Source organism: Lissotriton helveticus, chromosome 5_1, assembly GCF_964261635.1.
Source record: "Lissotriton helveticus chromosome 5_1, aLisHel1.1, whole genome shotgun sequence".
Classification (NCBI taxonomy): Eukaryota; Metazoa; Chordata; class Amphibia; order Caudata; family Salamandridae; genus Lissotriton; species Lissotriton helveticus.
Window position 1 is genome coordinate 705,199,789 of NC_136065.1, and position 12,885 is coordinate 705,212,673.

Sequence of the window (12,885 nt, forward strand, 5' to 3'; positions counted from 1 at the left end):
ACCTCCTGCACACAAAGCTCTTGCCACCTATGTGCATGCTGGTTAAACCTTGACACCATCATCGTGTTAAGTGTTAAAAAGCCCTGTGTTTGACACCAACATAAAAGAAATCAGCCTTCCCATAATGGATCTGGACATCTGGGGTGTGTCCAGTGTCCAGCCCATGTTATCCTATGGAGGGTCAGTCACTTATAGTAGAATCACGTTTAGAATTCTACTACAGGGCAATATATGCATGCACATATATTTCAACCCATATAACATAATACACCCTGCTTCCTGGGCTATAAGAGGCCTACCTTAGGGGTGTCTGGCATATATTAAATGCTGTGAGCTTACCATGTCATACATAGTGTGTGCAGGGTCGAACTCGGGCAGGCAAGCTGCTCGTGCAGGACTGACATGGCAGACCTGCAGTCTTGTTTTCACTCAGGGTGGCACAATAAGTGCTGCAGCCTTGGTGCCCATTTTACATCCCTGCCCTGGGTACCACTGGTACCATATACTAGGGCATTACAGGGGTCTAAAAGTGTTTGCCATTCTTCATTTGGGCGGGCAAGAGACCTAGAATGTGGTGTGACTTAGGGGGGCCTAGGAATCTCAAACCGACAGGATTATTATTGGGCGGCCCGGATAAAGGTTTTTGTGGAATGGTCACGCCCGGAATCCGAAAAGAATCGGCTTTTAATAGACAGGGCGCTAGCAGAGCGGTCACTATAGCAGATTCCTTTCCTGCCAGATGCGGCCAAGCCTAATAATCTCTATCTCTTTTGCGTAACAAGAGTTCCTCTTAAGGCTTGGGATAAGATAGCGGTCAAAAGGAACCTCACCACCTTTCTGTCTCAAAAGGAACCTCACCACCTTTCCGTCCCCCTTGACTCCCATTGTAGAGAACACTTCCTTCTCCCCGGGGATGGATACAAAGACCTTTACACAGTGGACAAGGGAGTGAAGCAGATCGATTGGACACCTCATCGACTAGGATGGCCCGCTTTCTTTTGAGGACCTCTGTAGCCAGCAGTGTCTCCCCGAATCAGAACACTTTCATTATCAACAGATAAGGCACTGTGTCATGCACTCTGATGTCTGCGGCGTAGCATCACCTCACTGCATTTGAATAGTGGCTATTATCCAAAACTGATGACGCCCATCTCATATCGCAGTTATACTGCTTAATCAGACAACCCAAACACCAGACGTGAGGCATTCCAGTATTTTCCTACCTCGATGACTTGCTGTTCAAGGTGGGCTTGCCACAGTCAGTCGTGGACCATGTCCAGTCAACAGAGAACCTCCTGACATTATTGGGGTTCACCATCAATGTTCCAAACTCAAATCTTGCTCTTTCGCAGAGGCTCCCTTTCTTGGGATCCTTCGTGGATACAGGTCATTATTGGGTCTTTCCTTCAGATCAGCAAATCCAGGACATTCAGGCTATAAATCCAATGTTTCAGCCTTGTTCCTAAGTTTCAGCAAGGATGACTCTGAGTTTTTTTGGCTTATTCGGTTTGTGCATCCTGCTTGTCAACTATGCCAGATGATATATGCTGGCTCTGCAGTGAGATCTGAAGTCTCAGTGGGCCCAGTACCCAGGGAACCTGTCAGATTCCATCCTGGTTTCAGAGGAGACTTCAAAAGATTTGCAGTAGTGGCTAATGGACTGCAATTGGGCCAGCAGCAAAGTCTGCTCTACCCAACCAAGAAATATCAATGGAGAACAATGCAACACTAGTGGTAGTGGGTTAGGGAGGTTATCTGGTAGGTCTTGAAAGTCTTCCTACTGTCCATTAGGGAGAGGCTGGTTCAGGTCCTCATGGATAACACCACTGCCATGTGATATTGCAACAAGCCAGGGATTGGCTGGCCACTGGACCAGGAGGTCCTGCACCTTTGGAACCCATTGAATCGTCCGTGAATTTCCCTAATCGTACACCACCTGGTGGGATGTTCAAACGTCATGGTGTACAAACTCAGTCAGCAACCCCTCGCAGATCATGAACGGCAGTTACATCCGGAAGTGGCACAGGGCATCTTCCAGCAGTGGGTAGAACCCTAGCTTGATCTTTTCGCCACTGCAGAATACATGCAATGTCAGCACCTTTGCACAGTGGAGCTCCTAAAGAGTCAGGACTCCTTCATTCCTTTCCACCGCCACCTTTCCTGCCTCATGTTCTGAAGAATATCAGGAATGACCAGACCAGAGTCCTCCTTATGGCCCAGATTAGTCTAAGAGAGTGTTCTACCTGGAACTTCTGGGCAAGCGCTTCTGTCCTCTAATCAGCCTACTGCTTCAGAAGGATCTTCTTTCGCAGTAGCAGGGCAGGGAAGAGTCTTTCTTCTCGGCCTGTGCAGTCTACATCTCTATGCATGGAGGTTGAGTGGCGTCAGTTGACAACACTCTCTGTCCTGACTTTGTGGATGTTAACCTTTCAGCCAGACGTCCTTCTACAAAGTCTGTTCACACTGGTACAAGTTTGTTGCTTGGTGTGGCACCCATAATATGGGCCCGCTGCATGTCAAATTGCTCTATGTATTTTGATTTTTTGTTTGTCCCAGCAAGGACTTACGCTTAGCACTGTTAAAGGTTATTTGTCAGCCTTTTTGTATTTACTGGACCAGCTATCCTTGTTAAAATCACTTCTTGTGATTCAGTTTCTTGATGACTTAATTCATGTTTCTTCCTAAGACCTTTGTGATGTTAGAGTGGGATCTTAATTTATAGTTTTTCTTTACATATATGCATCTGTTTGTAGCCAATGCACAACTGCTCTCTCCATCTCCTGACTCTGAAAACAGTCTTTCTCATTGTGATACTCTCATGTGAATACTCAATGTCTCAATGTGAATACTCAATAATCAATGTGATACTCTCATCCTGAACCCATAGCGCTGCAACTGGTATCGTAGCGCTGATCCCCCACCACTGCCATAGTTTAAATTTAGTTTAATCGAATTTGCACCCGCTCTGTTGCGTAGCGCTCCGCATTGCTTTGTGTGCTTAGAATAGTTAATCTGTGAACGCTCCGCATTGCTTTGCCTATTTTGCATATTTGACCTGTGTACGCTCCGCATTGCTTTAACATTTTATTCCATTGAAATTGTGCCCGTGTGTTCCACCGCCAGCTCGCATTACCCGCATTGCCCCTGAGCACAATCGCTACCTGATTGTGCCCACAGCGTCCTGTTGCCCTGTTGTTGTATCATCCATTTTGTTGTGCCTGCAGCCCGTCCCTCCCCCTACGCTCCCGCCTCCCAGCTCCCCCTCCCACGCTCCGCCCCCCTTCGCTTCTCTATTTAAGTCAATTGCACCTACGCGCAGCAATCGCGCCCCTTGCGCGCCGAAGGTGCGCCAAAGGTAAGCCCGTCTACGCCCGTCCGCGCCTGGACCGCACCCAGCGCCTGTCCCCCTGGTCCCCGCCTCACCCAACCCACTAGATTCACTTATGATGCCGCAACTCTCCACGCCCTCAACCCCGGACGCGCACCACAATGCTACAATGCCACCCCAGGACGTACTCACGGCCCATTCGCTTGCCTCTCGTGCAAGTTCAACTGTTTCAGAACACTCACCAAACACCCTTCCTCCATACACAGCCCCGACTCTAACCGCCTGAAGTGCATCCTGCTCAACACCCGATCGGTCCACAGACACGCCATTGAACTCTGGAACCTACTCGACACTGCGTCACCGGGCATCGCCTTCCTTACAGAAACATGGATGAATACATCATCAGCACCCGACATCGCCATAGCCATACCAGATGCTTACAAGATTACCCGTAAAGACCGCACCAATCAAACTGGAGGTGGCATCGCCATCATTCATAAGAACACCATCAAAATCACGACCAGCTCCGACGATAATCTTGCAACCGCCGAACATCTCCACTTTCAGATTCACACCAACCCTAGGACCACACTTAGAGGCACCCTCATCTATAGGCCTCCAGGTACCCGCACTCAATTCAGCGATGACATCACGGACTTCATCAGCCCACATGCCCTCGCCTCCGAGAACTACATCCTATTAGGAGACTTCAACTACCACCTGGAAAACAAACACGACAGCAACACCACCACCCTTCTGGACAACCTGGCCAATCTTGGACTCAAACAACTTATAAACACCACCACCCATATAGCCGGACACACGCTCGACCCCATCTTCGCCTCCAGCAAGCACATCTCCTTTGATCGCACCACAGCTCTCCACTGGACGGACCACAGCTGTGTCCACTTCAACTACAAAACCACCCTGAACCACAACCGCCCACAACCTATTACTCGAAGAAACTGGAACAAAATCACCTCCGAACAACTCCTCACATCACTCAACCAAAACCCTCCTACCCTATCATCGGACCCAAACCAAGCGGCCACCAATCTCAAGCAATGGATCACCCTCAGTGCTGACGAATTAGCGCCCTTGAAAAAGCACCAGATCAAATCAGCCAGCAAAAAGGCTCCCTGGTTCAATGATGACCTTAAAAAATCCAAGAAGCTATGCCGAGCCCTGGAGAAAACATGGAGAAAAAACCCAACCTCCGACAACATGTCCACCCTCAAAGCACCCACCCGCAAACACCACCAACTGAATCGATCCGCCAAGAAATCAGCTTTCAAGGATCGTCTCGACAACAACAATCACAACAGCAAGGAACTTTTCAACATCATCAAAGAATTCACCAACCCCACCGCAGCATCTAACGACATCACTCCCTCCCGAGACCTCTGCGATGCGTTATCCTCCTTCTTCTACAACAAAATTGCCGACATTCACAACAGCTTCGAGAATACTCCCAGCGTTCAACCCTCCCCACCCCCCTCAGACCCTACTCCACCAACTAACAACGTTACCGCCTGGAACCCAATCACCACTGAAGACACCATCCGCCTAATGAACTCCATCCACTCTGGCTCGCCAACCGACCCCTGCCCCCACCACATCTTCAACAAAGCGGACTCCATCATCGCACCCCATCTCCGAGATGTCATCAACTGCTCGTTCAACTCTGCCACCTTTCCAGAAAGCTGGAAACACGCCGAACTCAGCGCCCTTCTGAAGAAACCCACAGCAGACCCCTCGGAACTCAAAAACTACCGACCCATATCCCTCCTCCCATTCCCGGCCAAAGTCATCGAGAAAGCCGTCAACAGCCAGCTCGCCGCCTTCCTTGAATCCAAAAACGCCCTCGATCCATCTCAATCCAGGTTTCGAGCCAAACACAGCACCGAAACCGCCCTCATTGCTGCGACTGACGACATCCGAACACTACTAGACAACGGTGAAACAGTGGCCCTCATTCTACTCGACCTCTCCGCCGCTTTCGACACAGTTTGCCACAGCACCCTTATACAACGCCTCAGCAGCATCGGCATACAAGGAAAAGCCTTGGACTGGATCACCTCATTCCTCGCTGGGAGAACTCAAAGAGTCCGACTTCCCCCATTCAACTCTGAGGCCACTGAAGTCATCTGTGGCGTACCACAAGGATCTTCACTCAGTCCCACCCTCTTCAACGTTTACATGAGTCCACTCGCCTCCATCGCGCGTCATCACAACCTTAACATCATCTCTTACGCCGACGACACCCAGTTAATCCTTTCCCTCACCAAAGACCCTAACACCGCCAAGAACAATCTCCACAAAGGCATGAAAGAAGTAGCCGAATGGATGAAACATAGCCGCCTAAAACTCAACTCAGACAAAACGGAGGTGCTCATCCTAGGCTCTTCCCCCTCTGCCTGGGACGACTCTTGGTGGCCTTCCGCCCTGGGCACAGCACCCACACCCACAGACCATGCACGTAACCTTGGCTTTATCCTAGACTCATCTCTCTCGATGTCCAGACAAGTTAACGCAGTCTCATCCTCCTGCTTCAACGTACTTCGCATTCTCAAAAAGATCTTCCGTTGGATCCCCCTCGAGACAAGAAAGACCGTCACCCACGCACTGGTCACGAGTCGACTGGATTATGGTAACACACTATACGCCGGAATCACAGCAAAACTACAGAAAAAACTACAACGCATCCAAAACTCATCAGCGAGACTCATATTAGACATTCCTCGCCAAGACCACATCACCGGACACCTAAAAGTCCTCCACTGGCTTCCCGTCAACAAAAGAATTACATTCCGCCTTCTCACCCACGCACACAAGGCCCTTTACAATCTAGGACCCGAATGCCTCAACACTCGACTGTCCTTCTACAAACCCACCAGACAACTAAGATCGTCCAATCAAGCCCTCGCCGCTGTCCCGCGCATCCGAAAATCCACCATGGGTGGCAGATCCTTCTCCTTCCTTGCTGCCAAGACCTGGAACTCACTCCCCACTCACCTCCGACTCACTCAAAACCACATCTCCTTCAGAAAAGAACTTAAAACCTGGCTATTCGACAAATAATGAACCCCTCCCCAAGCGCCTTGAGACCCTCTGGGTGAGCAGTGCGCTATACAAATGCCCGAACTTGAACTTGAACTATGTGAGTGAGCTTCAGGCTGTTTCAGTCCAGCCTTCCTAGGCCACTTTCATTCAAGACAAACTGGTGTGGAAGACTGGGATGGCCTTTTTACCAAAGGTTATGACCCCCTTTCATGTGAGACAGTTCATCACAGTTCCAACGTTCTTTGCTCCACCTCACATCTTGAAGCAAGAGGAAAGATGCCATTGTTTGGACTCCAAAAGATCGCTGAGTTTTTACTTTGATTGCACCAAAAGACCACGGTTTTGAAAATCAGCTGTTTGTTGGGTTCTCCATGGCCAAAAAATGCAAGGTAATACAGAAAAAGAATTGTCCTGCTGGATAGTCCTATTCATGCTACACATTATCCAAGAAACAGCCTTTGAAGGGCCGATACCACCAAGGTCAAGGGTGCCACCACTGTGTTGACAGAGTGCCTGAACTGGATATTTGCTAGCCCACAACGTGGGCATGAGTGCATACTTCAAAGCACTACTGCCTTGACAGCTAAGTTCAATGGAAAGGTATCTTGCCCTGTGTGTCCTGTAAGACTTTCTGATTTGAGCCATTTCACAGACCAACCGCCTTGGGGTAAGGCAGGGAGGGGAGGTGAATTACTGAATTTGTATCTATTCTAAAAGTGAGGAAGCTATGTTTAGAAATATACACCAGAAGAACAAGTTATTTAGCTTCAGTAACATTCTTACTGGTGAATACTCTGACTGAAGATTCCTCATCACTGTCCTACCTCCCTGTTCTGTGGAATTGCCTCTTTTTCATTTGAAATGTTCCCACGCAAGAGATCTGCACACATATAATTGTTTTTTGATCTCCACGTCCAAGGGCACAGACAGAATCCAGAAAGGAACTGACAGCACTGTTGGATGCTGCTTATGTGGGGTTCAGACAGTCACTTCTGGGGTGGAACATGGTCTATGCAGATTCACACCACGCCACTTACTGGCACTCAGGGCTATGCTAAAAAATCTTCATGATTCATGCTGGTGCTTAGGGATATTCTAAAGGTGAAAAATCTGTGGCTCCATAGAGTATCCGCCAAAAAGAACGTTACTGAAGGTAAGTAAGTAACGTGTTTGTCTAATTGTAAAAAATTATCTTCTTTTTCATATTGCAGTTATTGTTTTGTGTTTGCTGTGCTTATAAGAGACTCTTATGCATAATCCTGGACCCCACAACTTAACTTCCTATTATATTAGGACATTTGCATATTGTATATATATCCATTTTATAGTGGTCTTATATCCTTTCCTGGGTGCGGTTTGCTTCTTCCCAGATAAATTACAGATCCATTTCTACTACAGTGTAATATTCACTTACTAACCCTTAAGTCTGTCATTGAGGCTAAAATGCAGATGTGTCTAATTTGATGATGTTTTCTTTTAGGGCTGTGTTGGAAAAATGGAAATCAACAAAGAATTATGATTACTGCTGTATGCATTCAATTATTATATTTTCTGCAGGCAGAGACTTCTATTACCAGCCTGCAAAATGATGAGAGCAGTCCAGTTCCTGGAATGCTGCCACTTGGAAAAGAAAACAAGAACATAAAAAATATTTTGAGCTTGTTTGAAGAAGATGAAGAGGAAGGGACCTTTGAAGATCAACTAAGTCAAAAAGACCCCCAAAAAGAAGTACAAAAGGTTGGAGTATTTTGATTAGAGGGGGTGGATGGGGGGGTACCAACTACAGCAATGTGGAATCTTTTACTAAAATGATTTGCATTGGTGAAACTCGTTAGCACTTTGAAGTAGTAGATTAGCGACCTGTCTTTTTAGGATTGGATATGTTTTCTTGCACCAATAGGTTGTGATCGGGTGTTTTTTTTAAATACTATTTTATTAATTTCCAAAGGATCAAAGATCAATATACCATAGAATCATAAGCCAAGGAGAAGCCACCCATTGTTTTATAATCATCAAAATGTATAATCACTTATATGATCTTCCTCCCAGACATCTTTCCCATATCTTCCTCTATGCTTCACTCCTATCTGATAGTGCATCCAGGCATGGCCCATGGGTTGGCTAAGAAATCCCACAGTGCTCAGTGTGTGAAGTACAGTTTCCTCTTTATGGTATAAGCAGCCCTCCGACATCATTTTCAGCATCCTGAGCTTTGGAGGGCAAGTCACATCTATATCACCTCTCACCATGAATGTTAAAAACAGGTTACCAGAAATCTAGAAATGTATACCCCTGATTGCTTCTATGTAATGTCAGATGTTACTTAGCCATTGTGTCCCAGAGTTTCAAGTATCACATGTGCATCAAGGGTGCTAGAAGCTTTGGGGCAGATGCATCAATGCTGGCAATTGCGATTCCATAATTGCAATTATTAAGGAATCGCAATGATGGAATTGCAATTGCCTATGCATGTTGGTTTCGCAATTAAGGAATAGCTTCCCATTCATTAAATGGGAATTGCATGCGCAGTTTGCGAGTACCAAATAGGTACTCGGAAATTGCACATGCAATTTCAAGGGTGCAAGGGGGCCAAACTGCCAACCTGATGCACCCCTGAAATTGGCATGCGATCACATGTTGCGCACGCACGTGCCCCAAGGGCATGTGTGTGCACAACATGGCACTTTGAAAAATGCCTTTTTGTTCACTTTTCAAAGTTTTCTCAAATTACCATCAACCTGAAATGTATTGTAATTTGCGATTCCAAATTGCTAAATCGCAATTTTGAAGTGCATAATGAATTGCGTTTAGGGAAGCGCAATTTGCGATTACCTAAATGCCTTCGCAATTTAGGTAATCGCACATTTTGCGATTATTTAAATTGCGAAATTGCATTTGGGTTGATGCATCCCAAATGCAAAAATACCGGTCTCAAAGTGACTAATCTGCCCCTTTGCAACTGGTATTTTCAATGATGCATGTGCCCCTTTGTTCAGTTCCTGACACAGATCAGTTTTGCTGTTAGGAGTAGTAGGTAGATTCAATTAGTAAATCTCCTCTACTCAGATTCTGTGTTGAGGACCACCAAAGTTGGATCATCCTTTGTCGGGATACATGTTATTTGTTTTATCACTGCCAAAGCTTCCTTCCAGAACTCCTTTAACAAGAACACCAAATATGTCACTATGGGGCACATGCATCAATGTAGGCAATTGTGATTTCATAATTGCCTTTATTTAGAAATCGCAATTCTGGAATTGCAATTGCCTATACATATAGGTTTCGCTAAAATGTTAGCGATTCCTACATACTCCTTAATTGCGAATTGCAAATTGCGATTCGTAGGAATATCTTCCAATTCATTCCTATGGGCCTAGAGGCCCATAGGAATGAATAGGAATTGCATGCACAATTTGCGAGTACCAAATAGGTACTCGCAAATTGCGCATGCAATTTCAAAGGTGCAAGGGGGCAAAAAAGGCCACCCTGATGCACCCCTGAAATTGGCATGTGATCACATGTTGCGCACACACATGCCCCAAGGGCATGTTTGTGCGCAACATGGCACTTTGAAAAATGCACTTTCATGCACTTTTCAAAGTTTTCGCAAATTACCATAAATTTGAAATTGATGGTAATTTGTGATTCCAAATTGTGAAATCGCAATTTTGAAGTGCATCATGTATTGCATTTAGAGAATTGCAATTTAGGATTACTTAAATTGCGAAATTGCATTTAGATTGATGCATTTCAAATGCAAAAATTCCAGTCGCAAAGTTGCAGTTTCACTTTGCGACCGGTATTTTCAATGATGCATGTGCCCCAATATCTCCTAGCCCCCACAATGCCTCCACAATTCTTCTGACTTGGTAGGGTACCTCAAGTGTGGTATGCAGCCTTCTAATTACAGACTGTACAGCGCCAGCATTTCCCACCTCCACTGTGGTGCAGTTTGCCGTACGTAGCAAGTAAAGATGGGGGAAATTACTACATGGGAGGAGGCAAGTGGGTTGCACAGGAGGGTATCTTCCCCTCCCAAAAAATAGGAAAAAATGGATTGCAGCAAAGCCAGTTTGGACTCGGATAAAGCAATTGCTTCCAAATCGCATCCAAGCCCCTTCAGCCGACATGCTGAAGAGATGTTCTTCCCCAGAAAACAAAGAAATCCTGGGAGGAGTGGTAACAAACATTAAGAAAAACCAATAAGGAGAAAGAGCTGGGGGAAGCAAAGCCAGCAGCGAAATCACTGTGGCACTGAATCCAACATAGAGCGGGCATCTGTAACTGTCCCACTATTAAGCCTGGGTAGTGAACTCCACTCTGTTTGAGGAGTTTGCACTTTGCAGAGCTCACTGAGTTTTTTCCTCACTCGCCCTCTAGTTGGCGAGCGACGAAAATCCAACGCTAGACCACTTCCCTGTGAGATTTCTCAACGCGGGCGGTCGTGGATGGTCACTACTGCTCGCGTTGAGAAACCTTATGTTCGCGTTGAGGAAGCTACCACTCAAATAGAACTTCTACTCAAGAGGCAGAAAGAAGCAGCGCCCTCTTGCACAGCCATTAATGCTGATTTGACAGCGCGGGACAAACACCCAGCACTAAAAATCAAAAGAGTGAACATTTGGCCACCATTTTTAGAGACAAAGGGCCAGATGTACGACCATTCATTTTTTCAAGTCGCAGATTGTGACCCGCAAATTGCAACTCGCAAAAATGAATGTACAACAGTGTCTCGGATACTGTTTGCAATTCCCAATGGGGTTTCAAATTGCATGCCTCATTAATATTCATGAGGCTGTCGCAGTTTGTGACCCCTTTGGGAATGGCTCACACTCACAGGGATGGTGGCTTGCTGGGGTCAGCAGACCACCATGTCTGTGACTGCTTTTTCCATAAAGCAGTTTGTTTGTTTTTAAAAGAAAACAGGCTGCATAAAAAAAAACGAAAACACTTTTCAGTTTCATTTCATAAGCGTAGGCAGTGATCCTTGGGGCCACTGACTGCTCTTAAAAAGTATTTTCACACCAGTTCACAAAGGGTAAGAAGTCCCCTGGGGACCCCTTACCATTTGCGAATGGTTTACCACCCTTTTGAAAATGGTGGTAAACTGCGAGTGATTTGCGGCGGCAAATCTGGTTGCAAAACAATGGTACCTTTTTGCGGTTGAAAACGCGCAGAATTCCCCTTTGCGACCGCAAACAACGGTCTTTCATCTGGCCCAATATGTTTTAACATCCATTCAACATCCATATTTGTGAAAAAAAATTCAGGTATTCTATCGATATTCAAAATGTAAAAAATGAGTAGCTGACTCACATGAATCATAACAGATATTGTTATTTGTGAAACAAACTCACTAATCTGTAATCTTTTCAGTAACAACCAATGTGCTGTATCGACACACAAGTAAGGCATAGGTCAAGTTTGAAGATATTCTGTTCTTAGATTTTGTTTAAACATATAGGTTATTTTTTTCTGTTTCTTTTTAGCCAATTGAAAGAGCCCCACATTCAAAGAGTACAGGTGTCTTCCAAGATGAAGAACTTCTCTTCAGTGACAAATTACAAAAGGACAATGACCCTGATGTTGATCTGTTTGCAAGTTCTAAAAAGAATGTGGTAAGTTGCAAACAATTCTTATTTTTCCTTTGACATTCTTCAAAGTGTATTGGTCACAGTATTCAAGTTCCCTAGTGACATCACTGCAAGAGACTTCACATGAGTTTATAACACAAATTTATAAAACTGCGCAATAAATGTAGATAAGTATGTATATTTGATTCCAGTTAGTCCCTTAAAATACTTCTCAGTCAATGCCACCACCTACCTTAGTGAAGGGCAATAGGTAGTATAAGCAAGTTCTCTGTGGCTTATACAAATAATATGAACGATGCTAACATATTTTTTGTGAAATTGTATAAATTACAAATATGGATTTATGTGAATTCATTGGTTACCAAACATGCAGTAGTTTAAAAGGTTCTTCAATTAGGACCGGTGTTTCTTGACCTGAGGCCTGGGGGCCCCTGGGTTCCACTGGACCTATTCAGGGCGTCTGCGGACCCATTTGACCTTGAACCATTATTTTTGCCAATAATCATAAAAAGTTTGAGCGAATTGCATTAAGATGGTTTCTTCTATGAGGATAATAGTTTTATCAAGTAACAATTATACTTACTACAGTATTTCCCCCTATATCTTTATATGATGTACGCATTAGGAAAATCAATAAAGATATGTTTTAAACCAATATGCATAAGCAATTTACAAACGTTTTTAGTAAAAATGTTATTGCTAGTTCAGGGTGGAGCTTGTGTAAAACCGCATAATCACTGTATGACACTATCCATCCTGAAATACAATTAGGCTTCTGACTAAAAATAATATTTAATTGCATATCATTGCTGGAAAATCATTTAGTTCTCTATGCATGTATACACAGGTAGACTGCCCAAAAAGCCCTTTATTTCATGCTATGTGCTATGTTATTTTTAG

General features: G+C 45.1%; 1 protein-coding gene across 3 annotated transcripts in view; it reads left to right on the forward strand.

The window, feature by feature from the left end:
• LOC144754851 (WASH complex subunit 2-like) overlaps positions 1-12,885 on the forward strand; it is a 770,229-nt gene that overhangs the window by 416,313 nt on the left and 341,031 nt on the right. For all 3 annotated transcript variants that reach the window (XM_078643106.1, XM_078643107.1, XM_078643108.1), the window contains exons 22-23: positions 7,949-8,128; positions 11,881-12,009. In XM_078643106.1, coding sequence (XP_078499232.1) covers positions 7,949-8,128; positions 11,881-12,009 — 309 coding nt within the window. The remainder of the gene's footprint in view (positions 1-7,948; positions 8,129-11,880; positions 12,010-12,885) is intronic.